General features: G+C 40.3%; 1 protein-coding gene across 2 annotated transcripts in view; it reads right to left on the minus strand.

Moving 5' to 3' along the window:
* LOC114476760 (collagen alpha-2(V) chain-like) overlaps positions 1–26,469 on the minus strand; it is a 37,716-nt gene that overhangs the window by 8,191 nt on the left and 3,056 nt on the right. The window contains exons 2-55 of one of the 2 annotated variants that reach the window (XM_028468659.1): positions 22,998–23,201; positions 21,767–22,003; positions 20,653–20,669; positions 20,534–20,566; positions 20,417–20,449; positions 19,841–19,894; positions 19,218–19,307; positions 19,063–19,137; positions 18,942–18,986; positions 18,821–18,874; positions 18,641–18,694; positions 18,491–18,544; positions 18,017–18,070; positions 17,878–17,931; positions 17,750–17,794; positions 17,628–17,681; positions 17,509–17,553; positions 17,375–17,428; positions 17,211–17,309; positions 17,096–17,140; positions 16,923–17,021; positions 15,959–16,012; positions 15,769–15,876; positions 14,850–14,903; positions 14,660–14,758; positions 14,310–14,363; positions 14,136–14,234; positions 13,435–13,488; positions 13,294–13,347; positions 13,164–13,217; positions 13,035–13,088; positions 12,910–12,954; positions 12,730–12,828; positions 12,549–12,656; positions 12,393–12,446; positions 12,248–12,301; positions 11,994–12,047; positions 11,860–11,913; positions 11,679–11,786; positions 11,541–11,594; positions 11,416–11,469; positions 11,176–11,337; positions 10,443–10,550; positions 10,259–10,366; positions 9,819–9,872; positions 9,636–9,743; positions 9,494–9,547; positions 9,315–9,422; positions 9,176–9,229; positions 8,993–9,100; positions 8,570–8,909; positions 6,808–6,998; positions 6,476–6,718; positions 6,256–6,403 (exon numbers count right to left, since the gene is read on the minus strand). In XM_028468659.1, the coding sequence (XP_028324460.1) occupies positions 6,257–6,403; positions 6,476–6,718; positions 6,808–6,998; positions 8,570–8,909; positions 8,993–9,100; positions 9,176–9,229; positions 9,315–9,422; positions 9,494–9,547; positions 9,636–9,743; positions 9,819–9,872; positions 10,259–10,366; positions 10,443–10,550; positions 11,176–11,337; positions 11,416–11,469; positions 11,541–11,594; positions 11,679–11,786; positions 11,860–11,913; positions 11,994–12,047; positions 12,248–12,301; positions 12,393–12,446; positions 12,549–12,656; positions 12,730–12,828; positions 12,910–12,954; positions 13,035–13,088; positions 13,164–13,217; positions 13,294–13,347; positions 13,435–13,488; positions 14,136–14,234; positions 14,310–14,363; positions 14,660–14,758; positions 14,850–14,903; positions 15,769–15,876; positions 15,959–16,012; positions 16,923–17,021; positions 17,096–17,140; positions 17,211–17,309; positions 17,375–17,428; positions 17,509–17,553; positions 17,628–17,681; positions 17,750–17,794; positions 17,878–17,931; positions 18,017–18,070; positions 18,491–18,544; positions 18,641–18,694; positions 18,821–18,874; positions 18,942–18,986; positions 19,063–19,137; positions 19,218–19,307; positions 19,841–19,894; positions 20,417–20,449; positions 20,534–20,566; positions 20,653–20,669; positions 21,767–22,003; positions 22,998–23,201 (4,652 nt within the window). In that variant the 3' untranslated portion in view covers position 6,256. Of the gene's footprint in view, positions 1–5,888; positions 6,404–6,475; positions 6,719–6,807; positions 6,999–8,569; positions 8,910–8,992; positions 9,101–9,175; positions 9,230–9,314; positions 9,423–9,493; positions 9,548–9,635; positions 9,744–9,818; positions 9,873–10,258; positions 10,367–10,442; positions 10,551–11,175; positions 11,338–11,415; positions 11,470–11,540; positions 11,595–11,678; positions 11,787–11,859; positions 11,914–11,993; positions 12,048–12,247; positions 12,302–12,392; positions 12,447–12,548; positions 12,657–12,729; positions 12,829–12,909; positions 12,955–13,034; positions 13,089–13,163; positions 13,218–13,293; positions 13,348–13,434; positions 13,489–14,135; positions 14,235–14,309; positions 14,364–14,659; positions 14,759–14,849; positions 14,904–15,768; positions 15,877–15,958; positions 16,013–16,922; positions 17,022–17,095; positions 17,141–17,210; positions 17,310–17,374; positions 17,429–17,508; positions 17,554–17,627; positions 17,682–17,749; positions 17,795–17,877; positions 17,932–18,016; positions 18,071–18,490; positions 18,545–18,640; positions 18,695–18,820; positions 18,875–18,941; positions 18,987–19,062; positions 19,138–19,217; positions 19,308–19,840; positions 19,895–20,416; positions 20,450–20,533; positions 20,567–20,652; positions 20,670–21,766; positions 22,004–22,997; positions 23,202–26,469 lie in introns of those variants that run through there. The other variant, XM_028468650.1, reaches the window with a different exon arrangement.

Raw genomic sequence — 26,469 nt, forward strand, 5'->3', positions numbered from 1 at the left:
AGCCAACGACATCACATATCAGACCCATAGATCCCAAGGAACAAGGTACATACAGGAATATAACCTTATATGCAAGTTTTTGAACAATATCTTATTATTCAAGCAACTTTCACCCATACATGGATGAGCAAAGAGATGGAAATGTCCAATTTTACACAAAATCTCACGTGGTTTCACAGTATCTGCTTTCCAGGTTCTTCTAAAGCATAGAAATCTATATACATATCTATAATATATCACGCATCCTTATTGGGCATGGTTTTGTGACTGTTTTAGGAAGTTTCATAGCCATTAATGACATCTAATTTGGGAAAGCAAAATGGATATGAGGTCAACGTTAAAACGGAATTGGCAAAATTTTGTAATGGAAAGGCTTTACAGACAAAGAACGTTACTCATGTCAAACAATAGAGTATGAAAACACATTGTTATCTATGACTATACCACAAACACAATGGAGCAGGCAATGGTAGAAATGCTTTTTTTTGGCAAATGTGACAACAAAACACTTTCTTTTGTCTTTTTTCAACACAACACAATCCTCTGAGCCAAGGAGGCATGTTAGGCTTCCTGTTTCTAAGAATACTCTGAACCCTGGATTCGCGGCTATGCTGGAAGAGAACGCTTCCTCACGGCTGACGCTTGTTTACGGCCTCACTTCCACTGTTGCACCAGCCTGTGTTTTCCAGCAGTTCTCTGGACTCAAGGACGTTTCTCTCAGAAAATCACTCCTTTATGGTTTTCATGTGCATTTCGCTGCAGGTCAAAGTTCTCACACAGCATTAAATCATCACGTCCGGCACTCTTTGATCATCATATTTAAGAGAAACCCTAAACCTCGAGAACTTTTTCTGCTTTAGGTTTAGCCCACAGTTGCACTTTTTCATTGCACGGATGGTTTGGTCCTCGTTATAAAATCAGACCTTTAATCTTTTCCTTTGTTAAAACAAGCTGTTGCACTTCAATCCATTCTAAAAAAAACTTCCCTAAAGGATTGGTCACAATATCAGTATCAGGGCAGCCCTAGTCAACAATAGTGATATCGATACAAGGTGTGCTACTATACCATAGATCACATGTGTCAAACTCACGGCCCAGGGGCCAAATCTGGCCCTTTGGAGGATCAAAAAGGCTTGTTAACCTTCAATATCTTAGATCGGTCTCTTCCCCAAAACCCTTTGACATAATAAACCCTGTGTCCGCATCTGACCAGCAACACTAAAGCTTGACTACGTCCCGTTCATCAAAACCACCAGAACAAGTCGCTTCCCCAATTTTAAATGAAAAAATGTCACTTATACACAAGAAAATCGAGCACTTGTATTCTCGACTATTGGAATTAATCTAATAAGGAGGCGGTTTACTGGTGCAGCTTTGTAAATGCAGTACACGTGTCTATTTTCCATTGGTGTTTTAACTTGTAACCAACTCCTGTTAGTGCAATCTTTTGTGTAACGTTTCTCTCCACACGGATACAGGCAGTTCTTCAGCAGAAGATCCTCTGCCGGTTTTAACTCTTCGGTGTCTCATCTTTAGTATTGTCCTGCCAACAGGAATCTCTTAGTTTCCTGTCATTGTTCTCCGCGCTGCCATCACAGGCTCCGCCCAGGAACTGGGAACAAGGTGGGATTCTTCCCTCTCAGGGAGGAGAGACTGGGAGTCTAAATGGAAGATCTTTAAACACAGATGTTCCCCTGCCTGCAACACACTGGTTTAGAATGGGTTCTGAATCTGATTCTCAGGTGAAATGGTTTCAAACTGGAAATGGTTTTGATTCAGCCTGGTTGCAGGGTTTTTACCAATGATGACGTACGTCTGGTTATTCTGTTTAAACTGGTTTTAAAATAGAACCCAAACTACTGAATTCAGACCATTTATTGGGATTCAACCCAAGTTTATACTGAGTTCAGACTGGCCTTTACAGCTGTTTTAAACTGCTTAATATGAATTTTTTTCAACTGGTTTTAACTGTATTTAAGCGTTATTCCTAGTGTTTTGACTGGTTTCCTGTCCTTGCTTTGGGGTTTTTCACTAGATTTTTCCTGGATGCTAAATGTAGTCGAACATTCCCATTCTTTGACTCCTATGGGAGACAGATTGTGCATTGTCCTCCGGCACTCTTTAACATCCTGAGTTTATCCCAGCCCTATATGAACAGGTGACCTCCTCACGGCCTTTTTCTATTAGAAACAAAGAGAGCGTGAACCAAAAAGGTAGATGGTGCTTAAAGCCAGGATGTGTTCTGGAAACCTTCTCATCGGTCCAGGGAGTGTGTTTGATGGCTCTCATTATGCTTTCCCAGAGTTCTCAAGTGTTTTCAAAGGGCTGTAAGTGAGCAAGCTGGGTGTGATTGTGCACGGGAAGGAAAAGGAGTAGCAGGGAAAACTCATCCCCGCTCCTCGGCAGTCGTCAGGATCTAGGCGTCGCTGCAGAGTCACCCCAGGGTCGCTCGGCTGGGTGAAGTAAGACGAGGGGGTGGCGTCAGGAATCCGCGTACACTTCATTCTTTGGTTATTCCGTTTTAAAACCAAATCAAAAAACCAAATAAACGGAAAATACAGAATATCAAAAACCAGATAAGCAGAATTTTTTTTCTGTTTTAAGATTAAATATTGTTCTGTTGATGTGATAATTGGGTATTTAAGAGAAACTAGGACAAGAGCTTCATGTTTTAAGCTCACCACACAGACTGGACCCACAGACGGGGGCGGACTTTTATTCCCTGACAAAAAAAAGAGCAACACATTATCATTACTGATGAACTAGTGAATGGAAACATTATTAATACATAAATAAATATAAAAGTAAAAAAAAAATGGATGTTACGTAAAGCATGCACATGATATGTGATTAAAGGAACCAGCGGTGGTATAATAGATTTACTGGTGCTCTTTGTTCCTTGTGATTAACTTTCGTGTCTATTGACGGCTGCCGTTAGTGGCTCGCTGTATTATAACATGCAAAATAAATATTTGTACTCCCCTCAAAAATGCTGTAATTGTTTTTTCAAAAGTGCTGAAATAAATCCTAAACAGTCCAATTGTGTCCAGGACCTGTGGAGGGAAACCAGGTGCAGTGGTCTACAGATCTCGTTCTAATTTCCCTCTAAATATCCAAATATCTCGCAAACCGAACAAGATTTTTTATTTTATTTTTTTTTAATACAGCAAATGCTGCTTATCTAGTTTTTGATAATTTCTGTATTTCTGTTTTGGCTTTAAGTCAGTAAAACTAAATAACCACACCGTTTATTTGTTATTTTGATATAATCAAACAATGGGTACATGGATTTTTAGGGCGTCTTTGTTTTGGGACTCAAGGACTGAGTTTTTCCACTCAGACATTTGGATCAAAAGTTACCTTGTACATTAATTACATCCAGCAGCATTTTCGATATCACACGAATAAAGAACAAACAGAATACTCAAATGACTCTTCTTTGGGAAGGTCTTTCCACACTGACAGATGGAGCGGGCTGCAGGAAACACGGGGAGTGTCACATCTGTCAGCAAGCCAGCGACAGAGTGGTCCAACCTGAAAACATGTGCATCGCCAACTTTGACCTCTCTCCTTCCTGTCAGGACGGCTTCTCCCGAGAACACTCCTAGCAGCTTGGAAAACCACATCCACATTTGTAATTTTAGACGATTGCAAGCAATACGTGTTTAATAAAACACAGGTTTGGAGTTTTTGTTTACTCAGTCATCAGATTCTGGAGAGAAACAGGTCAGCTGAGGTTGGGAATAAAAGTCAGTTCTCCCTCTAACGGAGGAGTGGGACTATGATCGTCTTGGTGATGATGGATGGTTTTCCTGCCACACTAGGACTGACTTCCATTGTGTTGACACGACTCCAAAATAAAACACAGATAAGATCAGTCAAAGGATGAAAATCTACCAAAAAGTGCGTGGACGGAAATGTAACATTGATACAGATTATAAAAGTGTTGATTATGAGCTCTCAAACGTATGGCTTACTATACGTACTATACTATACATAATATTCTCTCACATACATTCTATAGCAATATAAAAATATAAAATTATGACCAAGAGTCTACTTAATAAATTCCTAATAATCATTTTTGACTAATCTAACCAAGGAAAGCTAATGAAATGAAATTGCTGAAATTTTCAAATGAAGGTCGTACAAATGGTTTATCACTGGAAAAAAAGTAATTATACTACTCATAATGGAGATCATTTGGCAAATATTTAATGGCAAAAGTATATCAGTTGATATTTGCCATTAAATGTGATATCAGTTGACTTTTCTGTGCATCAGGTAATCTAAATCTGAAAATATGTTACAAAGACATGATTATCTTCTCGTTCCTGCAAAAAGTGGAAAATTCAGGCTCAAAGTTTCAAGTATTCACCCACCTTCAGTAACTGCATATTAACAACAGGAACACATTTACACTAAACCCACCCAAAGATCTCCCCCCCCCCCCATGGCTGTCAATCATCATCATATATGACGTAAAATCAAATTTTTCAACCTCAAATAACTTGTTTAAATCAAACTTCACAGAAAAATGAGCACTTGAACACAATATAGGATGTAAATAACTAATAATCGCAGAAGAGTTTAGGTTTGGAAAAAAATTCGGTGACGAGTAATTTAACTTTACAGTTTGACCCACATCCCATCTGTTATCATTGAGGAGGTGGGGTTTAAGACCTATACTGTAGCCAGTCAGCAGGGGGAGCTCTAAAAATAAAAGCTTCACTCATAAAGGAGCCTGTCCCATCCATTATTTTTACAGTCTAATGCTCAGACAAGCAAGTTTGAGTTTTCTGTTTGTGATGTCGTAAGTGGAATAACTCCTCCTACTGAAGTTCCCTCTGCCCCTGCAGGGAGGTGAGCTCCACCCACACTGTTTACTTTGTAGGTAAAGGTATGGTGAAGGCAGCATGCCATGCGAACATTTATTTTCACTCCCATCACATGAGCCAATGGCTTGACTTTATCTTGACTGGTTGTGTACCAAATGACATTCCCAAACGTTTGTATGTACTGTATGTGTGTGGCATTTAATGGAATACTGCTTTGAAAACACAGGCCTGTATAGAGATAGCTTAGCTCAAAGGCTCTGGATATAGCACGACACAGTACCAACACATTGTGACTCAAGCACAAACGTGGAAAATGCAAGTTCATATCATTTTGTGTTTCTTTTACTGCAAAAGTCTAATTGACATGATAAACTGCTATTAAAATGTTTGTGTAACGTTAGCACAGAAGAAGCTAACACCACTCAGTTACTGCAGATAACGTTGTGTCCATTTGTTAAAATGAGAATAGAGGGTACTTAGCTCATTGATCTCGGTCTGTCACATTGCACTGATGAGTCCCTTGCTTTCCAGCTTGAAGTCTCTCGCTCTGCTTAAAAGATTAGAATTCATTGCTGCACAGCTTGTGCTAATGCCTCTGATTGTTTTCAGTCCATGAGGCATTCAGGGTCACTAGGATAAAACTCTGCAAGTCATTAAAAAAACACTACAAAACACGTGAGAAATAAAACATGAATTTCAAATAGAAACTGACCCCATCAGACATTAACACGCAAGAGCAATATCAGGAGACATTTAACATGAATGTGAAAATACTACTTTCCCAGAGCGGGGCCTGGAGTGGGCGTGACCAGACACAACTCATTTGTATACCCATAGGTACACATAGAAACAGCCTGTTCTAAAAGGAGTTTATGTAAGTGGCTTTTTAGATGGAATTGAATGCAAATAATATTTTGTTGGGCTTTGAGACATATGTGAAATGGTATGGACAGCAATATATATGGGACCTCTAAAACATAGACTTTCTCATAATAAAAAAATAAGGAACCAAAATGTATTCAGCTATTTGTTTTTTAAGATGAGTCAATATTTCCACAGAAAGACATTTATTCCACATTATTTTTGCAATTTTACAGCCGCATGTACATGTCAAATGCTTTTGAAAGTTTGTTAAAAAACTAAATAAGTTCCTGCACAAAACTTAATAATTTAGGTTCAAGCACCATTTTTTCTTCTTCTGGCAGTTGGAGGACCAAAGTCATTTAAAACTTCTTTTTACAGGAATTTACCAGCTGTCCTCTGAAAGTGGATGTTAAAAGGACTTTTATCCCAACGCTCCAGTAGGAGCTGCTGCGTGGGGCCTCTTGGGTTGAGGTGAAATAAATTAGTCGCTCACAGCAGGAGGCGTCACTTTTCAGAGGAAGGTGTTTGTGTCCATCTCACACTAAGTGTGCGTTCTAAGAGAAGCACACGGGGCCGAGGTCCAGCCCAAACTCCTGACCAGCCTTTCCCACGTCCAAAGGCGCCACGTCCACCACGGGCAGCCGGCCGCTGCTCTGAGTCCGGTACTCAAAGACAGTCTTTGCCCATCCTGCATTGGATTTCTGAGGGAAGACAAAGGGGTGAGTTCACAGGTTCTCCTGGAGGTACCAGAATGAGTTCTGTCTAGGACTCACAGAGCAGCCGTCCTCCAGGACACTGTAACGCAAACGCAAGTTCCCCTGGGCTCGGATCTCTTGGCCATTGAAGCCTTTGAGGATTAGTGCCTTCTTCAGGTTTCCACTCTTATCGTCCCTGTAGGCCACGCTGTTCCTGCAGTGATACGTGACATTCTGACGGGACTCTGAGGACAGAAGCTGCAGCAGCTTCAGCTGCACAGACACGGCGTTGGGCTGCACATCATTGTTCCCGTAAAAGAACTGAAAGCAGACAGAGTTTGACAGGGATTACACGTGGAATACAACTAAAAACAAACACTCCCTTATTGTGCTTGGTTTGGGTCCCTTACTCTGTTTCCAGAGTTCATGTCTGCTCCGAACCACACTGGTTTGTTGGCGGTGGGACTGGATTTGGTCCACCAGGCTTTACGGGGTATGTTGGGTGGACTGGCTGCAATGCAGGTCTCACCCGTCTCCATGTTGCAGAAGACTGTGATGGCATCCTTTGAGCTTCCCTGATTAGGATCAATCCAGTACTCACCTGAAAAGGAGACAGGAGTATTATTAATGTGATGCTTGCACAAAAGGGTACTGACTGATTATTACAGCTTCATTTTCTCAGAGCAAAAATAATCACCATATGTTTCATTCTTTCAACCTGGAGAGTCTTTAGTTGTGATAACCATCAGTACATATGCTGGTCATGAAAGAGGGTTTATAAAGTACGTGATGGTAAGTAAGTGTAGGAAAGTTGTAGCAGAATTTGTTATTTCTTGATTCTAAAATCCAGGCTTCACTTATTTAGGATGAACTTTTACAACCACAAGGCTTGAGGACAACCCCCCTCCTATAGACATTGGTATCCCCCTTTTAAAGCCCTCTTCCGGGCTCAGAAGCACCATGGGTCCAGTGGAAGATGCTCAACCGTCTGAGGATAGTCGTGACGTGCCGTCAGGGTAGGCAAGGTAGGCAGTGCCTACCCAAGGGTGAATTGATATTTTGATTTTTTATTAAATTATCATATAATTATAAATTATTTATTTTTCATTTCCAATAGCCTACAGTACGTATAAGTTTGAAAGTGTCCGCATTTTGTGCATTTCATAGCCCAAATTACTAAACAGCGCTGTTTCCTGGAAGGCCCCCTCCCAAAGGCACGTTGCTCCTCTACCTCCGTTCTCCTTGCGTGATTTTACGTGTTTGCGCATGCGCAGTCAAGTCCCCAAGATGAAAACCATTTACGTACAAAGGCAGTGTAGAGAGCTGCCTTTAGACATAACCGCGGGATAACACTACAGTGTGGATGACAGCGCTAGCGATGATAGAGAACCTTTGTTTTGAGGAAAAACGACAGCTTTTAAAAGATGGAGACCAACACCTGAGTTACTAGAGCTTCAGCAAAGGTAAGGTCAGAAAATGTTTCATACTTTTCACAGTGAATGGTACGAAAGGAAGGATTGACTTTGTGGATGCTCCTCACTGAAGCTGTTCTAAGTTGTTGTCATTTTTTCCGTGTTTCTGTGTTTCCAACACAAACAACAGATGTGCTGCCGTGTCATGAGATATATCTTGTTGGAGAGTATGGAGGCTATATTAAATAATTGTTTATGTTTCTTAAATGGTGTTTATGATATTGATTTTGTTAGATGGCTAAACACTTGTTCATGTGGATCTTATTGGGTTTTTTCTTTCTTATTATGAATTTTATATTTTGATAAGCGCATTGAGATGACTTTATTGGAAATTGCTTTATACAAATAAAATTGATTTGAAATGAATTAACGCTTGACAGCAGAAACATATGAAATTGTCATTGGTGGTCTCTGTTTGCAACGTGCCTACCCAACCCTAGTGGTCACGGCACGTCACTGGAGGACAGGAACAGGCCGATCAAAAGTCGCTAAGACCAGATGGGGCTAAGAGACCGGCCAAACCACCTGTGAATGTGTAAAACAGGAGCATACAATGCAGAAGTGCCCTGCCTCCCCCTACTACCCAACCAGTGAAGCTTAAAGAATCTTACATTGTCTCTTATTTGATATGACTGACTTGCCCTGTCTGGGATAAGTAAAGGTCTTTGAGTCTGAATAATTAGAGAAAAGCGGTTCTGACCACTAGTTTTCTGTGGGTCGCACTGTAGGATGTCTCTGCAGGTCTTGGCTGGGTTGGTCCTGCTTCCGTCGGGCCTGCGGAAGTCCAGCAGACGAGCGCTGAGGGACTTCAGCGTAGCGTAGACCCCGCTGTCGGCATTCTTGTTCGGAAGAGCTTCATCTCTGTTGAACTCCGGAGGCACAGGAGGGTCGGCGGCCACATCCTCCCTGAACTCCACTTCTTCTGGAGGAACTCCATTCTCGTCGTAGTCGATCAGAGCGGCAAAAAGGTCCTCTGTGGCAGTCGATGGGGGTCCTGGAGGGCCGGGACGCCCAGGAGGTCCAGGTTCACCCTGAGGACCCTGATGTTGGTGACAGAATCAAGTGTCAGCAAGATATCAGTTGTAAATGAATTATGATTCAAACCAAAGATTTTTTGTCAAACCTGAGCCCCAATGTCTCCGCTGGTCCCTCGGCTCCCAGGAGCGCCCATCGGTCCAGGCTGACCCATGTTTCCTTCTTTTCCTGTAGGTCCAACCACTCCAGGAGGCCCCTGTGAGGGTGACCAGGGATGTATGTGTAAATGTCTGTATGTGTCTGTAAGAATCTATGTCTGTCTCTCACTCACTCTGGGACCGGCTGGTCCAATAATCCCAGTCTCTCCATCGTCTCCGGTCACTCCCTGAAACAGCAGATATAAACTCCTTCACGTCTGAGATTTCCTCCACACAAACAGAAATGTGAAGTTTTGAGCATCATCTTCATACAGTCGTTCCTGGGAGTCCGTGCAGTCCGGTGAATCCTCTGTGTCCCTTCTGACCTCTCTCTCCACGTTCTCCAGCTGCTCCCTTGGCTCCCTGAGGTCCCTGAGGTCCCTGAGCTCAGACACAGTATCCTGCTTTAGAAACCCGCTACTTCATTTGGGGAAACCAGAGCGTTTTCCTACCTCTTTCCCACGAATACCAGCTTCTCCTGAAGGTCCAGATTGTCCTTTGGGTCCCTAAACAGATCCAAACAGGAAGTTCTGATTCACTTAGGGAATGTTTTGTCTTTTAGGATACCTTGTCATATTTGACTGTGAAACCTACAATTTTGCCTTCTGGTCCTGGACTGCCAGTCATTCCTACAGGACCTTCAGTACCAGCAGACCCCATAACACCAGCAAGACCCTCTGGACCAGGATTACCCCGATCTCCCTAAGAATATGTACAAAAATGATCATTAAGTATTGAGAACATTTGAAACAGCTTGTTTCTAAGATGTGAAGGTACCCGCTGCCCAACAAGACCGTCTTTCCCAGGAGGACCTTCAGCTCCAAGAATACCCTAAAAACACAGAAATATGAGATATGAGTGAGCATTGTCAGGATCTAAGGACTATATGTTGTTCTAGGTTTGGTTTATGTTTGGTATTAGTGACACTCTGGGTTTATAGTCTGCAATGGTCCCATATCAATTGGCGCTGATATTATTTATTATTTAGGATTTTTTTATTTGGAGTTACCTTTGGTGATACTATCAACCAATGAAACAGTCCCATTTCCATCTTGGCAGTTTATATTGTAAAGAATGATTTATTAGCCTGAAAGTATTTACAGCAAAATAAATAACTGATGGATCATTGTAACAATTTACGCCCAAACTCATTGGAAACATGAAAAAATGGCCACTAAATACAGGTAAATTGTACAGGTTGACACGTATGTTCAAACCTCAGGACCGGCGTCGCCTCTCGCACCCGTTGGTCCTGGTAAACCCACACCTCCAGGAGGACCTTTTCCTCCCTGAGTTCCAGTAGCTCCTAATTTTCCTGGTGGACCCTGAAAAAGACAGAAGCTTCAGTAAGGTGACAGGTATCCATTAAAAATACGTTCTAATTAGAGCAGGAGAACATACAGCGGGACCAGGTAGTCCCAGTTGGCCTCCCTCTCCTCTGAGACCCGACTGACCCACTTCTCCTCGCTGTCCTGAAGTACCGGCCGGTCCTGGGGGTCCATCAGGACCCTGAGAGAGACACCAGAGCTAATAAATGTCTTTTTTAAGACCCACACGGTTCTGGTTGTGACACTAGTGGGGTTCATAAGTTTCTGAACTTTAGTGGTTATTGAAGAACTGGTTTATGCAGTTTATTCAGAGGCTAGTGTTGAAAGGTTTCACAATCCTGTCCAGTAGGGAGCAGACCTTCCCCTGGAAGACGGTTAACAACCAACAGTTGAAAGATGTTGTACCGGATAACATAATAATGACAAACAATGTAATATGTGTCAATAACGTGATAAATTTTTCATGTTTGCACAGCAGCAAAAAATAAACAGATCAGGTACTTTTCATTTGCCAAATGAGTCAAATTTTGATCTACTTGAGACACGTCTTAGTAGTCACTTGTGTTTTAATCACACATACATTTTGTACACAAGTTAAAATATTGCATACAACTGTGTCTGAATGCTGTTTACAGAGCTCTGAGGATGCCATGGTTCACTTTGAAGAGCCTATTGTTCATAGGCTCTAATTTCTGGTTCCCTATTATTTTACTTGTCTGAACATGTCCGCTGATTTGGAGTATGGCTGTAGAACTTTAGCTGGCACAGCACCTTGTTGGTCTGAAACCAATATGAGTCTTACTTACCGGAGGACCATCTTCTCCAGACTCTCCTTTCTCACCGGGCTTCCCGGCAGGACCTGGGGTACCAGATTCACCTTGACGTCCAATACCACCATTTTCTCCTCGGATTCCAGGAAGACCTTTCTTTCCTGAGGGGCCTATTGGACCATCAGCACCAACGGCACCCTGCATCAAAGCCCACAGACTGATGAGGAAAACCAGAGAATCGAAGGATGCTCCAAAGCATATTTCTGTGTAACTCACCAGTGATCCGGGTGCTCCGACTCCTCCAGGCAAGCCAGGAAATCCAGCAGAACCCTGTGAGACAAGTATAGCTCAGATGAGAGCAGATTTCAGTGACAGAAAAGGGAAAGTGAACTTTCGCTCACCGTTTGACCCTGACTCCCTCTGGCTCCCTTCAGTCCACCCACACCAACAGCTCCCTGAAATCACATACACAGACCATCAACAGCCTCATTACAATTGTTTTCGCTGAGCGACTTCTGAGCAGTTCCACCTATGTCTACCTGAATTCCAGGTTTTCCTGCTGTCCCTTGTGCTCCAGGAGGTCCAACTTCTCCCTTTGCACCAGGCTCACCGCTTTCCCCCTTGATCCCGGGCTGACCATCTGGACCCTGCAAAGAAATCACACCAAAGGTCAAGATAACATGACAAGTTCAAATCCTGGAGATCTTTTGATCCACCTACAGAAGGTCCAGGAAATCCAGCAGTACCAGACGGACCAGCCTCACCAGTAGATCCCTATTAAGGGAATCACAAAGATCTATAACTTTCAAATAAATTTGAACGGCTAGTATGTATTGTCTAAACATTGCACTGACCACAATTCCTCGAGATCCTCGACGTCCGGTAGGACCTGGGGGACCAGTTTCACCCTGAAAGTTTGTTCAGAAATACAGTACATACAATAGTCTCTGCACGGGTGTTTTGATATAACATGCACACAAGCAAAGCTCTGTGTCTATTTCATTAGTTTAGTTTATAAAATACAAAAAACTAAGAAGTAGGGAGAAAAATAGAGATGGAACCAGACATTACTTAATCATCTATGATAAAATGGCAAAATGTCTCTCACCTTCTCTCCATTTGGTCCACCTTGTCCCACTGGACCGACAGCTCCAGCAAGTCCCTGTTAACAGTAAATTACAAATCTTTAGAAAGGATCAAACATTATTTTGGGGCATTCAAAGGTGTTTGTGCTTTGAGGTGAAAAAACACACCCTCGGACCATCTGCTCCAGCTTTGCCTTCAAGACCATTGGATCCAACAGAACCCTGAAAGGAAAGAAAACTATTCAGGACTCTCTTCAGCCTATTAAATCCCAGTTCAAGTCTCTCTCCTTTTTTACGCGGATGTGCTTGTATTAATTGCCTTACTGCGTCTCCTTTGGGGCCTGAAGGTCCAGAGATTCCTCTTTCTCCAGGCATTCCTTGAAGTCCTGGGCTGCCTGGCTCCCCAACAGCACCAGCGGTACCCGCATTTCCCTTAAATGTACTCAAACTAAGCTTATTCCGTCCATGACATTTATCATGTAAGACTTTAGGAGTTCAGGTCTACCTTCAGTCCATCTGGTCCTGGAGCACCAGGGCTACCTTTGGCACCTGGCAGCCCATTGGGTCCTGTTACACCTCTCTCTCCTGGAGGGCCTCGCTCTCCCTGTCATGATAAGAAACTATAAGAACTGTGCATGATATATGTAGTAGTTCACAAAAAACTTTAGAGGGACAGTGGACTTACCCTTGAACCTGTGTCTCCATTTGGACCAACCTCTCCTGCCAGACCCTGTAAAATATCAGGAGCATTATGTTTTTGGATAGAATCCTGATCCAATAGAAAATACATTGAGGAGAGTTTTGAGTTACCTCATCGCCTGGTTTTCCTGACTCTCCAGGTGGGCCTTGGGTTCCTGGCAAACCCTAAAAGTCACAATATAGAAAACAAGAATTGAGCTACCGGACAACATCATTTATCTGCATCATCACACAACATACCTGGAAACCGTGCACTCCCTGAGGCCCCTGCTCCCCTCTCTTTCCAGTCACACCCTGGATAGGAGAAAGTATCAAGTGAATATTTCAGTTTAAAATACGATAAAAGAATGATTCCTAATAATGGTCTTACAGCTGGGCCGGCTGGACCAGCAGCTCCCTCCTCTCCGTCTTTTCCATTTGGTCCCTAAAACATGCCAAAGAACTTCGGATGTCAGGATATTTGATGATGTTTGGATTGGGCATCTGAATTGTAAAAAGTGTACAAACTCACCCTTGACCCAGGAGCCCCAGGACCTCCAGCCTCTCCTTGCTTTCCAGCATCACCCTGAGGAAAAAAAAGATTATACAGCTGATGATAAAAACAAGATAAGATGAGACAAGATGTGATAAGATAAGAGAAGGATAAAGACCTAACAAGATTTGGCAGAGAAAAGTGTAAACTTTCAACAACATAATAGAGAAAACAAGGATTTATCAAGATGGGCTGGACAAGAACAGACAGTTAAAGACAAACCAGGAAGAGTCAATATGTGGCAAGTAAGACCAAACAAGATATAAAAATAAGGATAAGACAAGGCATGATATGGAAAGCAAGGAACACTTGGTAAAAACAAAACCAGAACAAGCATAAAACTAGATGAACCAAAATGAGACATGATCAGAGAAGAGTGAAGGAGTTTGTAGAGACAAAACAGGGAATAATGGGATAAGACAGGGAAAGCAAGAAATGTAGCAAGACGTGTTAAGAAAACATTAAATGAATGAGTAGGGCTTCCAAATAGCAGAAAATAGGTGGAAACTACGGAATTCACTTCCTGAAACAGAAATGGCAATAATATAAGAATTAGCTTTTTTTTTTTTTTTTTTCTTAATTATTATTATTTTTTTTTTTTAATTAAGTATTAGCATTAAAGTGAGTGAATTCCTCATATTCCTCCATTATCACTCCCTTTCAGATCCGTCTATACTGACTGTGAAGCCCTTTGGTCCCGGTAGACCCATGGACCCTGCTGCGCCTCTGGTTCCTGTTGAACCGGCCGGACCCTGTTTGCCATCGTCTCCTCCTGAGCCCTGAGCAGAGAAATGGATCAATAAATTCATCATGACACAGACAGATACGCAGAAGGCTCTCTCTCAGAGACACACCAATGGTCCTGGCTTTCCCTCTGATCCCTGTGCACCCAGGAGTCCTGAGAGACCCTGTGGATAAAAAACAGAAACATATCTATTATCTTTTTTGTGAACCTAGTACAGTAAAAACTATATAGTTTTAAGGCGGTACTTGTTAACCAATACATTTTGTTGTGATTGTACTATTTTAGTTAGCATTGTTATAAATAAGTCTAATTGGAAAGGTATAAACTGCATTTTGTTTGTTGTTGGATTACATAAACATTTGACTAAAATAATTTACAATCTGAAGCAAGAATCTGAATTATTTTCATGAGACTCGAGCAAACCTGAGGGTTCAACAAACTCTAAAGCCTAAGACTCACCCGAGCCCCCATCAAACCCTGCTCTCCAGTGCGACCCGGGTCTCCTTCCAAGCCTTTGGCTCCAGCTGAGCCAGGCAGTCCTCTTTCACCCTGAGCTCCCTGTTCAAAGACAAAGAAACCATTTTCTACATTTATCCACAATATGAATCCATGAGGAACACATTCGCTAGAGATGACGGTGGAGGGTTACCTTCTGTCCCGGTAAACCGTCTGATCCAGGAAATCCTCGGTTCCCTGGTGCTCCCTGCAATAATTAAGAACCTGAATGTTCATTTACTAGCTATCACATAAGAAAGGTAAGCCATTAAACTTTAGAGAAATTGATTTTTCAAGCATTTTAAATTATATGAGATTAAACTGGATCCTGTTTCCTGAAAGGATTAGGGAAAGCTAATACAAAACAAGAAGAACATCTTTATTCATTCATAAAGCACATAACTAAACGTAGAAAAAATTCAACACACAATTTAAGTATTTTGCAAAAACAAAAAGAAGACCTGACCCCTTTCCAGCTTTAACTTAGAAAGTGGTACATCCAGAAGTAGGAGGTCAGCTGATCTGAGCCATAAACAAATAGGTCAGATAGGACCTGAACAGTTAAGTAAAGATAGCAGGAAAAAAGATTAAAAAGAAACAAAAAAATAATTTCTGTCGCCCTTGGTTCTGCCTACTTCTCCTCCTCCAACTATAACTGCAGCCATCTGTGAGTAAAGCTGTGACAGCTTACTCTGGTCCATCAAATATGCTAAATAATTATGCAAAGACACTGTAATCCCTTCCAATTTTGGTATATCACAAGAGGCAAACATGCTAAATAGATTACTTGTGTTATTCTACACACTTTGCAGATGCAATCCTCTGTGCTACTGGTTAGTAGATCAACTGCAACATATGTTTGCACACGCTGCCAAGTTAACACATGGAAAGCCTGAGCATATCAGGCCATGTTTTGTGGTTTCACCAAAGGTCACGACTTTGAACCCTGTTGGGATTCTTTGATCCTGTATTTGCCTGAGCTGGTGAAAAACCACTATGCATTCACATGGATATGCAGTTTACACTTTTACTCATTAGATGGTGCTGCGGTTCTTTCTGTGTCTTTCACTGACCGTTTCTCCTGGCGGGCCAGGAGATCCGACGGATCCGGCGTCTCCACGAGGTCCACGCTTCCCATCCTCTCCCATTGGGCCCAGTGGACCCTGAACGCCATGGTCACCCTGAAGGACATATGAGGTGGTGTGTGAGAGGACCGGTTCATAGGGTACATCCGATAGAATTTCAGGGCCTTCGTCAGCTCACCCGCTCTCCCTTCAGTCCAGCTTCTCCTTTGAATCCAGCAGCTCCAGCCTCACCCTGAGGGAGAACATCATGGAAAATTTGAACCCAATGTGAGGGTTGGGGACCCAAGCTCAGAGAACAAATGTAAAAGATAAATTTGAAAAAATTTACAGAACTTAAACTAACAAAATATATTCAAAACAACTGAGATGAACCAAAAAGGGGCCAAATTTCCACTAACAGACTGACTGGGTAAGGAAGACACCATTAAGATAATCAGGAGATTAGGCACAATTTGAGATTAGACATGCCTTTTTTTTTGTTTTTTCATTATTGTTTTAGGCTTTATAAAATTGTAAACAGAAATGAGGCAGAAATTGCAATATGACACATAATATACCCTTATATGCATGTTTTGGGACAATATCAAGCATCTACTTATTTTCCCTAAACTGAAACGTCCTAAAGTAGAAACATCAATATGACACAGACTAAAACTCTGAAACAGAATTTGGAAAGTTTTGGAATGGAAAATTAGAGGTTACACACCTGAGTTGAAACAGGAGGGAAACCACTCTATACTAACACAGACTGAGAAGACTGGGAGCGTAGAAAGATATGGGAACCCTGAAACAAGGAAACCTAAACCAGATACTGTACACAACAAACAAGACCTACTATCTCAATGAAACCCAACCGCGCAAGGCAAACAAATTAAAACTTATGAGCGCTAGTGTTAATGGTGCACGACCAAGAAGTCAACTTCAAATATGACCCACAAATAAATACCAAATAAACAACCAACAAAGTTTGTATTGCTCAGAAAAACACCAGAAGAAGAATCAAATATTTAACAAAGCAAAAAACTGAGCCACATTAATCCAGAGTTGTGACAGAAACTTAAGTTTGGAGTTTGAATATCTGCAAATCCTTCCAATTTGGGAACAAATGGAGCCGTCTGTGGCTCCTGGCATAGGAGACCTACCAGCTGTCCTTTGGCTCCTTGTAGTCCAGTGGTTCCCTGAGAACCTGGAGCTCCAGGCTGCCCCACTAGACCTGCTGGACCCTGAATCCCAGCCAGACCCTGAAGGAGAAACAGGCGTCAGATTTAAAAAGCAGCAGAATTTTCCTGACAGATGTGTACAGGAAGAGACGTACAGATTGCCCTCGAGACCCTGGAGCGCCATCCTGTCCTTGAGAACCCTGCAAAATGGAACAGTCTTGTTATTACGGTCCCAGCCAACAGCAATACCCGAATCCCCTTGTGACAAACCTGTTTTCCGGTTGCTCCCGGTGGTCCTGCGTGTCCTGCGTCACCTCTCGGTCCCTGTTGTCCTATACTTCCTCGAACCCCGGCCGGGCCTGCCTCGCCCTGCACACATGTTCAGTTGAGAAGCTGCAACACCTTCACACCTCACCCTTACCAACAGGTCTCACCTTCATCCCAGGGCTTCCTGGGAATCCTGGCTCTCCAGGGATCCCCAGCGGTCCCTGAGGAGAAGAACATGGTGGTCAGCACCAGTGGGAACTGATCTTAACCCTTAGTCAGGAATCACTGGACGGGCTTTTACCAAAGGGCCTGGTTTCCCCACGTGACCAGATGCTCCACGTTTTCCCTGGAAGACACAAAACCAAGGCTGAGTCCTGAACCTTCAACTCACACATTGTAGATTCTGGTATGTTGTCCTACCATCGGACCAGTTGGACCCATCCGGCCTCTCTCTCCCTGCATCCCGGCCGGGCCCTGAAGCAAACCACATTGTTAGCATCTCAGTGATATTGTGCATCTGTCACTGAGTGTGGGCAGCCTACCAACGGACCAGGAGCTCCCATTGAACCAGGAGTGCCAGACGTACCCTGTGACACACGGACAAAGTGGCTGGAGATCAGGAGGAAAGCAAACATCCTGGAGTTTTACTGAAAGTGACAAACATTCCTACCTTCACTCCACCATCTCCAGGCTCGCCTCTTTGCCCGGCAAGCCCCACATTTCCCTGACAGGGAGAATCAAACCCACAACCCCATAAGTAAATTTTTTTTTTATACATCCAGGTAAATAATAACTACCAGGAAACCTACTTTGTGTCCTTTCAGTCCTGGGTGACCTGGAAGTCCTGGGAATCCTCTGGCACCCTGCGTGAAAGATTAGACAATTAGAGCTTTAGAAGACTGACACATTTAAAAACATGGCCAAATGGCAGCTCTATATCAAATTTTGTACAACTCCCACACAAAATGACTCGAAAAGCATGCAAGAAGACTACTAATATACACAAAAATGAGAGAAAAATGTACAAAACCATAACAAAAATACATAAAATGACTCAAACTCATATTAAGGTTTTAATGTTTAGTGGGCGTATGGTGGCTGTGGAGATCCATAAAAGTATAAAACTGTGACGACAGTACTTAGCATAGTCACATGAACCTTGCCTTGTTCTTTGAAAGTCCATTTTCTATGATGATGTACACTGACCAAATATAACAACTTTCCCACGAGATCTGAGACATCACTTTAGTTCATGCACTGAAAATGGGAAATCGTTGATTTACCGCTGATCCTGGAAATCCTACTTCTCCTGTTGCACCGTTGGGTCCTGGCTCTCCCTGTGAGGAACAAATTAAATCAGGAGTATCATATTAGTTGAGAGCCACAAAAACCTCAATTTAATCTGACGAGCAGCTTCTTAAAGTGACACTTACATCCAGCCCTGGTTTCCCCGTTGGTCCTTCTGGTCCACGATGACCAGGCTCGCCCTGATCAGGAGAAAAGTTTTAGGTTTTCTTTTTTTCGTGACTGTTTTTTGCAAGTCCCTTTAGGGGCTTCGTAATAAATGCTACATAGATCAATAAAAACGTATGCTGGTGCAGAAAGGATCCTACCATCGGTCCAGGTTCTCCCGCATCTCCAGGCATCCCCTGACCTCCGGATGGACCCTGAAAGGTCACATTTAGCACCACTTTCTGAAAAGTCTGGTTAAAGCCATTGTGAACTTGAACCTGCCTGTGTTCCAGGAACACCTGGAGGTCCTCGAGGTCCCGCTTCACCCTGAAAGAGCATCACACCACACCCATTAGGTTAGGATGATGTAAAGTGACACACGTGCTGCCCTATCAGCACTTACCCTGGTGGCTGAAACCATGCTGGCCATTCCTGATTTCTCATTAAAGCCCGAGGCCATCTGAGACGCCAGGTGACCCTTTGGGACACACAGAGATTATCGTAAGGAAATACAAAACAATGTGAATCCGGAACCAGTAGCTAGTGTTCAAAGCTCACGGGAGGCAAGTTTTGTCCTGGAGGTCCAGCTTCTCCGGGGTTTCCTGGTATACCGGGCTCACCGTCGAATCCTGGAGGTCCTTGAAAGCCCTGCAGGAGAACACCACACAGTCTTGATATTTATTATTAAACATTTACAAGTTTTACCAGGAAACTATAATTTCATAGAAGATTTAATCAGTTCCAAAGCTGAGGGATATATGGTTTGCCTCTTAATACGGACAGTTTTTATATCTATATTTAAATAAACCATGTCAGTGGCACCTCATTTAATGTGAACATCATCGCTTTTGATGCAGTTCTTCTTAATATTAAATGAATATTGCACTATAATAATGTTAATAAAACTATCACATGCTTGTCTTTCATCTCCTGCAATGCTTCAAGTCTTAATTATTGTTAAATGTGACAGAAATGCTTGTTTTATACATTAAGGTTTCATTAATTGAGACAACATTTTTCAGGAAATTGACTTTGAAGTTGACTTTGATCTTCTGACAGTTTTCAAAGTAAATATCAAAGTCAATTTCCTGAAAAAAGTTGTCTGAATAAATTAAACCTTAGCATGTTATTATTATTGTGTAGGAATAATGACTGTGAAAAATTAAAAGACTCAGACTTACTCGTCGTCCTTTGAATCCTCTCAGCCCAATGCGTCCCTGAGCGCCTGGAGGACCCTAAACCACAAAAAATACACACTAAATACACCAACGATATATTTGATTTAAGTTTAGGTGGAGACACAAAAAACATGGAAAGATATCAGTTTTAATGTTTGATGCGAAAGCAGTGACCTCTAGTGACAAAATATATCAAATAAAATGCAATAAGATTAAATAAAAAGCAGCAATTGCAAATTTGAGAATAATCATTACAACACAATAAAAAAAAAAACACAAAGTAAATAGTTAAATACATGAATAAAATTAAAAAACATATATAATGATTGATAAATCAAATAAGTAATTAAATAAAATGTCAAAAACTAACTAAATGAAATATAATCATATTCCAACATTTAAGAAAATTTTGTACATGGTTCAAATTTGATCACGAATAATATTTAGCAATATTAGCAGACAAACAAATAAATTAATAGATAAATTGGATTTTCAATATATTGAAGAAAAAAAAGCATTTATTATTTATATTTCTTCAAAAACTGATTCCACAGATTTGTAAATACTGTATAAACCCACCGCTGGTCCTTGAGGTCCAACGATCCCCACAATCTGATGAACACACACAAAGAGTTTACATGTATACAGTAAATATGTGCTTGTGTGTATAGATATATTTATAAAGATTGGACTTACATTTGGGAGGTCGCCTGGCTCGCCTTTTTGTCCCTTTAACAAAACAGAGGAAAACACAAGAGATAAATTAAGCTTTTGCAAAGACGTTAAAGAAAAGGTTTGTGACGTTGTTTCTTTACCTTGAGGCTCATGTATCCTGTTGAAAACACACAAAACAATCACTTCAATGTCACTTTAGGTTGATTTGAACAAAGAAAATGAAAGCTGATAAGTCAAATGAATGAATGAATGCTTCAATACATAATATTCACAGCAAATTCCCACATTTCTAAATCATTAATTCAGTTAATGTCAATAAAATATTTTTTCAGTGCAGTGGGTCCTCAACCACATTTGGTAACGGGCTGCAAAGAAAGAATAGGGTTTGAAAAATTACGTGTTTGATTTCTGTGTGTTGTATTTTGAAAAATGTCCACTTAAATTTTACACTACAGCAGTGGTTCTCAATTTTTATTTATTTTTTTGATGTTCACCTTAAACAAAGGTGAACTTTCAAGCCCCACCAGCGCCCATTGCCCTCCAAATAATCCTGACAAATGACACATTTTAAAATTTAGTGAACTGACAGGGAACAAGTAACGTCATATTTCATGAATAAATCAAAAGCTCAGTTAATCTAATAATCTGCATAAAAAAAGTGTAAAAGTGCAGCAGTCAAAAATACAGGAAATAACAAAACATTGTTTGTCATCTGTGACAAAAAACTTGCCATCACAATTTAGAAAGAAATACAGGAAAGAACAAAGGGTTTCTGTGTATTTTTGGTTTTTTGTATATCTCTCATTTTTTGTATGCTTTGTTGTTGTCATTTAGTGTAATTTTTGCTGCAGTACCATACATGAACTGCTGGGTGCAGTGTCGCTTCACCATTGTGAAGAAAAATTGTGCAACACAAACTGCGTATGATCTTGTGCATTTTTGGAGTCATTTTGTTGTCTTTTGTATACTTTTGTCAATATTTTGTGTATTTTTCTGTAATTTTGTATAGTTTTATTGAGTTGTTTTGTGTATTTTTGTAGTAATTTTGTGCAATTAGTTTAAAGTGAGGGGGGGGGGTCATGAAATCCGTCACGGAATTGAAGACAATTGCAGAAGATTATGTCACAGGCTCTCTTCAAAGACAATTTCCCTTTGAAGATGATGTCACGGCCAATCAGGTGAGTCAATTAAACCCATGATCAGAGTAGCTCTAATGATATGATTGGAGAAACAGAAAAAGTTGGTTCTTCTCACCGACAGATCCTCCGGCGCTGGCGAAGGACTCGCACAGTGGGCAGCACTCGCCCTCGGGCGTCACCACCTTCTCACAGTGACCCAGCAACGGACACTGCACCTCCTCACACAGCGACACGCCGTTATCGCACAAGCACACGCGGCAGGGCTCGGGCTTCCACACGTCGTCCTGACGATAGAGTTTGCCGTCCATGGCGCAGTTTTCTGCTTGCTTTCCCTCTGAGGCTGCAGAGGAGACTGAAAGCAATTGTATATACTGTATATTAACATTCGGACACCTGTAGGTGTAAGTAAATGCAGCTAAAAGCACTAGATAAAAAGGTAACTTAATTAAAAAAAAAAAAAAAAAAGCCTGACAAACAAAAATAATAAATAGAAAAAAGCATTATACATTTAAAAAAAATATATATATAAAAAATTGCAAATAAAATCAATTATTATAATTTGCTTTTAAAGCACTATAAATGAAAAATTTAAACTAAAAGAAAGCATTATACATTTACATTTTTTTTAAAATCAAACACATTAATTCACATTATTGTGAATGAATATGTTAAGGTTTAATTTATTCAGACAGATTTTTTCAGGCGATTTATTTTGAAATTTATTTTGATCTCCTGACATGTTTCAAAGTAAATTTCAAAGTAAATTTTCTTCAAATGAAGTTGTCTGAATAAATTAAACCTTAATACATTATTTCAAAAAAGAAGACAAAATGAACTTGCATGAATTATTGTGAATACAATTAATTTTTAAAAATCATCAACAGAAAAATGCATCATGAATAATTATAGATAATAACAGAAAAAAACGTTATAGATAAAAAATTAAAATTATGCAGAAAAAAGCTTAATAAAAAAAAAAATTAAAAAATGTATAGAATATAATATAATAAACCTTTATTGATACCCAGAGAGGCAATTCACACATTGCAGCAACACAATAGAATAGCAGACAGTAAATATATAATGTAATGAGAAACAAAGACCAACTTAGGATAATACTGCAAATATACAACTATGGGACAGACATGAATTATTGAAAATAAAATAAATAAAAATTACACTCCAATAATATTCTCGTTCAATGATTTTTATCCTTTTTTTCCCCCCAGATTTTTGTATTTAAATACACTACTGGTCAAAAGTTTCATGCATTAAAAGCCGACATTTCTATTATTTTACCCGTGTCTTTGCTATTAAAAAGGTGAAACCAGACCCCTGTGTGTTACCTGTGGGTGCTCTGCTGCTGGGGGTTGTTAAACACACGGGGCAACACTCGCCCTCGGGGGTCTTGGTTTTCTGACAGTCGCCGAGGTCTGCGCACACCACGTCTTCACACACGGCCGTCCCGTTGGAGCACACGCACACACGGCACGGCTCAGGGCTCCACATGTCATCGTGGGCATGGACTTTTCCGTTTTCTGTGCATGAGTCTGCAGGAGTAAAGAGAACATTAGATAAAAAAATCTAATTTTTGTCGACACTCTCTGTCTTGTCAATATATGACTAGGCTTCCTCCTGTCTGCACTCAGGTGTGCCTAATTTCCATGATTGCCTCCCTCCATTACTAAAGGAGTCTTTGAATACTGGACGCTGCATTGAACATGTTCCCGTCCACAGTCTTTGAGTTGTTCTTAAGTTCTAATAAAACTTTTATACCATTGTTTAAATTTAATCTGTTAACCTAGCTGTTTACCTGTGCATGTGACCAACTTTTTCTCGAGTACGTAATGGTTTAACATGCACAAAATAAGCTACTACGGCAACACGTTAAATTGATATAACGAAGAAACAATATGTTGTGTCTCTTCAGGCTCTAGATATGCTTTTGTTTGTACTTGAATTTTTTTATTCAAGTGTGTCAATCTCATCACCAACACAAGATGCAATATTGAGAACTTTAAAATTAAGTCTTAGTCTTTTAGTCTCAGGAGAACATGCAAGTTAAGATTCATTTTCCTGCTTATGGTGCTGGTTACCTTATTTTTTCCAAAGTTCACCTTTTTTTGGCTTACATAATTACTGATATTAACTTTTAAAATACTTCCTGCAGTGATATTCTGGTTGAAACTGTCTGAAATACCAATTTTTCCTTTAATTGGGTCACAGCTTGTATATATATATATACAGTATATATATATATATATATATATATATATATAGAAAAAAAACACAAAACAACAACAAAAATACACAAAATTACACCAAAGACACACAAGATGACTACAAAAATATCCAAAACAACCACAAGAGCGCACAAAATGACCCTAAAAGGACACAAAATGGTGCTAAAAACAAACCAACAAACAAAAAAACACAGAAACTAACAATAACCTTTGATAGATTTCCTTTCACTGACCCGTTTTATTTTGAAAGACGCACCAAAACTGGCAAACCTTTTGATGAACACGTGAAATATGTGAGAAATCTGAAGCTGAAAACAGTGTCGTAATAAAAACGTTAAAAACGGTTTAAAGACGCTCTGCATCATTATCATCTCAGACGTTTAAAGGGGAATTCCTCACAATCAGTCAGAAGATGGTTACAAAAATAAAAGCCGCTGTCTGATCTTTACGATTGTCTGGGATGAAAATGACTGCATGATTGTCTCTAATTGAGCCTCACACAGAAATCTAGTTGGTATGTTTCGTTTCTTCATTTCATGTGCAACAACTTATCACTGTAGTGGAAAATTAAAGCATTTATGCACAAATGTAGGGTTTTAACGGCACTTTTTTCCACTGAATAAATCATGTCAGAGCATTGTGTAACTTAATTAATCTCAAATTATCTTGTTTTAGATTGAGCAACGAAATTAGACTTTAAAAGGTTGCAATCACGTCTGCCACGTCAACCCTCAGTCAGTTCAAGGGCCAAATACAGACCAGTTCGATCATAAGTGGGCCACAGATTTTAGGCAGATAACCAAACAATTTCAACATTAATGTGCCCAAGTTTGCTCTTTCAGTTATAAATTAGTGATAAAGTATAGAAGGCACCAACAATATCAAGCAATAAGTGACAGTTACTTAAATGTCCTTTGATTTTATTTATTTTTTGACAATTTTTCTTTAATTCTTTAATTTTGGGGGTATTTTTTGTAATAATTTGAGGAAAAATTGCAGGATTTTGGAAAAATTTACAACAAAACAATTTACAACTGAATTATTTGGTAATTTTCATGTTTTCTCTGTCATTTTCAGTTTCTCCTGCGGACCAAATCGGATGCTCTATGGGGCCAGGTTTGGCCCCCGGGCCTTGAGTTTGACACATGTGGACTAGAGGAATAAATACAACTAAAAATGTAACAGTTACAGCCAGTGCCTCCTTCCTTTCTCACCTAAAACACCTGATTCAGATCAGTAATCAGGTGGGAAGGGAGGAGGAAATGTATCAAAAGGCTGAAAGGACCAGAAGAAAAGAGGCACAACACCACGACAAGTTATAAGTTTGTTATTTTGAACTGGAGATACTGGTATAGTCTTGTTTTTGTGTTTGTTCTGATTGAAGCTTAGTGTTTTGCACAATTTTGTGGTTTAGAGGGTGGATTCACATCCCCTTCCATGAATGGAAGATTGTAGTATAGATCAGGGGTTCTCAACCTTGGGGTCAGGACCCCATTTGGAGTCATGAGACACTGGGAGAGGGTCGCCAGAGGCCTTCAAAAAACTAAGAATATTTTCTGAACAATTTGAGCCCTTTTTTGCTTATTTTTACATTTTTTTCTCAGAACTTGCAATATTTCAACTTATTCCCAGCACTTTTTCTTGCCTTTTTTGCTACATTTCTGCCACTTTATCAAATTTCAATGCCTTTTCTGCACATTTTTTTCTCTTTCAAGACATTTTCGGCACTTATAAATGCTTTCCACCACTTTTTCCCACCTAATGTTGCATAAGTTGACCCATTTGTCACTTTTAACCTCTTTTCACCATTTTTCATGCTTATTTTTTGCCAATTTAACCACACTCACAATTTTTCATGCCTGTTATTTGGAAGTTTAAACTAATTGTTCCAATATTGACACCTTGAACCCTTTTTACCACTTTTTCTGTCTGTTTTCGGCCACTGCAAATTCCAACTTTTATCCATTTTCTGTGGTTAAAAGTGTGATCACTTTTAACCCATTTTATTTCTGACTGAAACAAGTATTTACATCTTTAAGATGACTGTATACTATGGCGCAATTAATAATAAACTTTCTGGATAACAGTGGATATTATTCAGATAAATAAATAAATGTGGTTATCACAGATTCATACAGGAAAAATATAACACTAACAAAAATGCACAAAATTACTTTCATTACACACACACAAATGTAAAATGGCTATAAAAAAACACATAAAACATCATAAATGACAAAAAAAATATACCTATATATGTTTTTGTTTCCTATACAGCAACAAAAACACACAAAACAAAAGCAAAAATTTACAAAACAATAATAAAATAAGAGGAAAATATAGAAACCACCAAAAAAAAAAACACACACACACAAACAAAGCCTTTATTAATGCTGATTGGTTATTATTCTAAACATGTTAATGACGTGGCCCGAAGAGCAGATGATTCATTGTTGATAAAAGTTTCCCATCATAGAGTGCAGGTCTTTTTAAAGGCCTCAGAGAAAGTGAGGAATCTTAGGGGCCTCCTGCTGTGACCTCTGGGAGCTCCAGGCACTAATCATGTGGTCGGGGC

Source organism: Gouania willdenowi, chromosome 2 (genome assembly GCF_900634775.1).
Source record: "Gouania willdenowi chromosome 2, fGouWil2.1, whole genome shotgun sequence".
Taxonomy (NCBI): Eukaryota; Metazoa; Chordata; class Actinopteri; order Blenniiformes; family Gobiesocidae; genus Gouania; species Gouania willdenowi.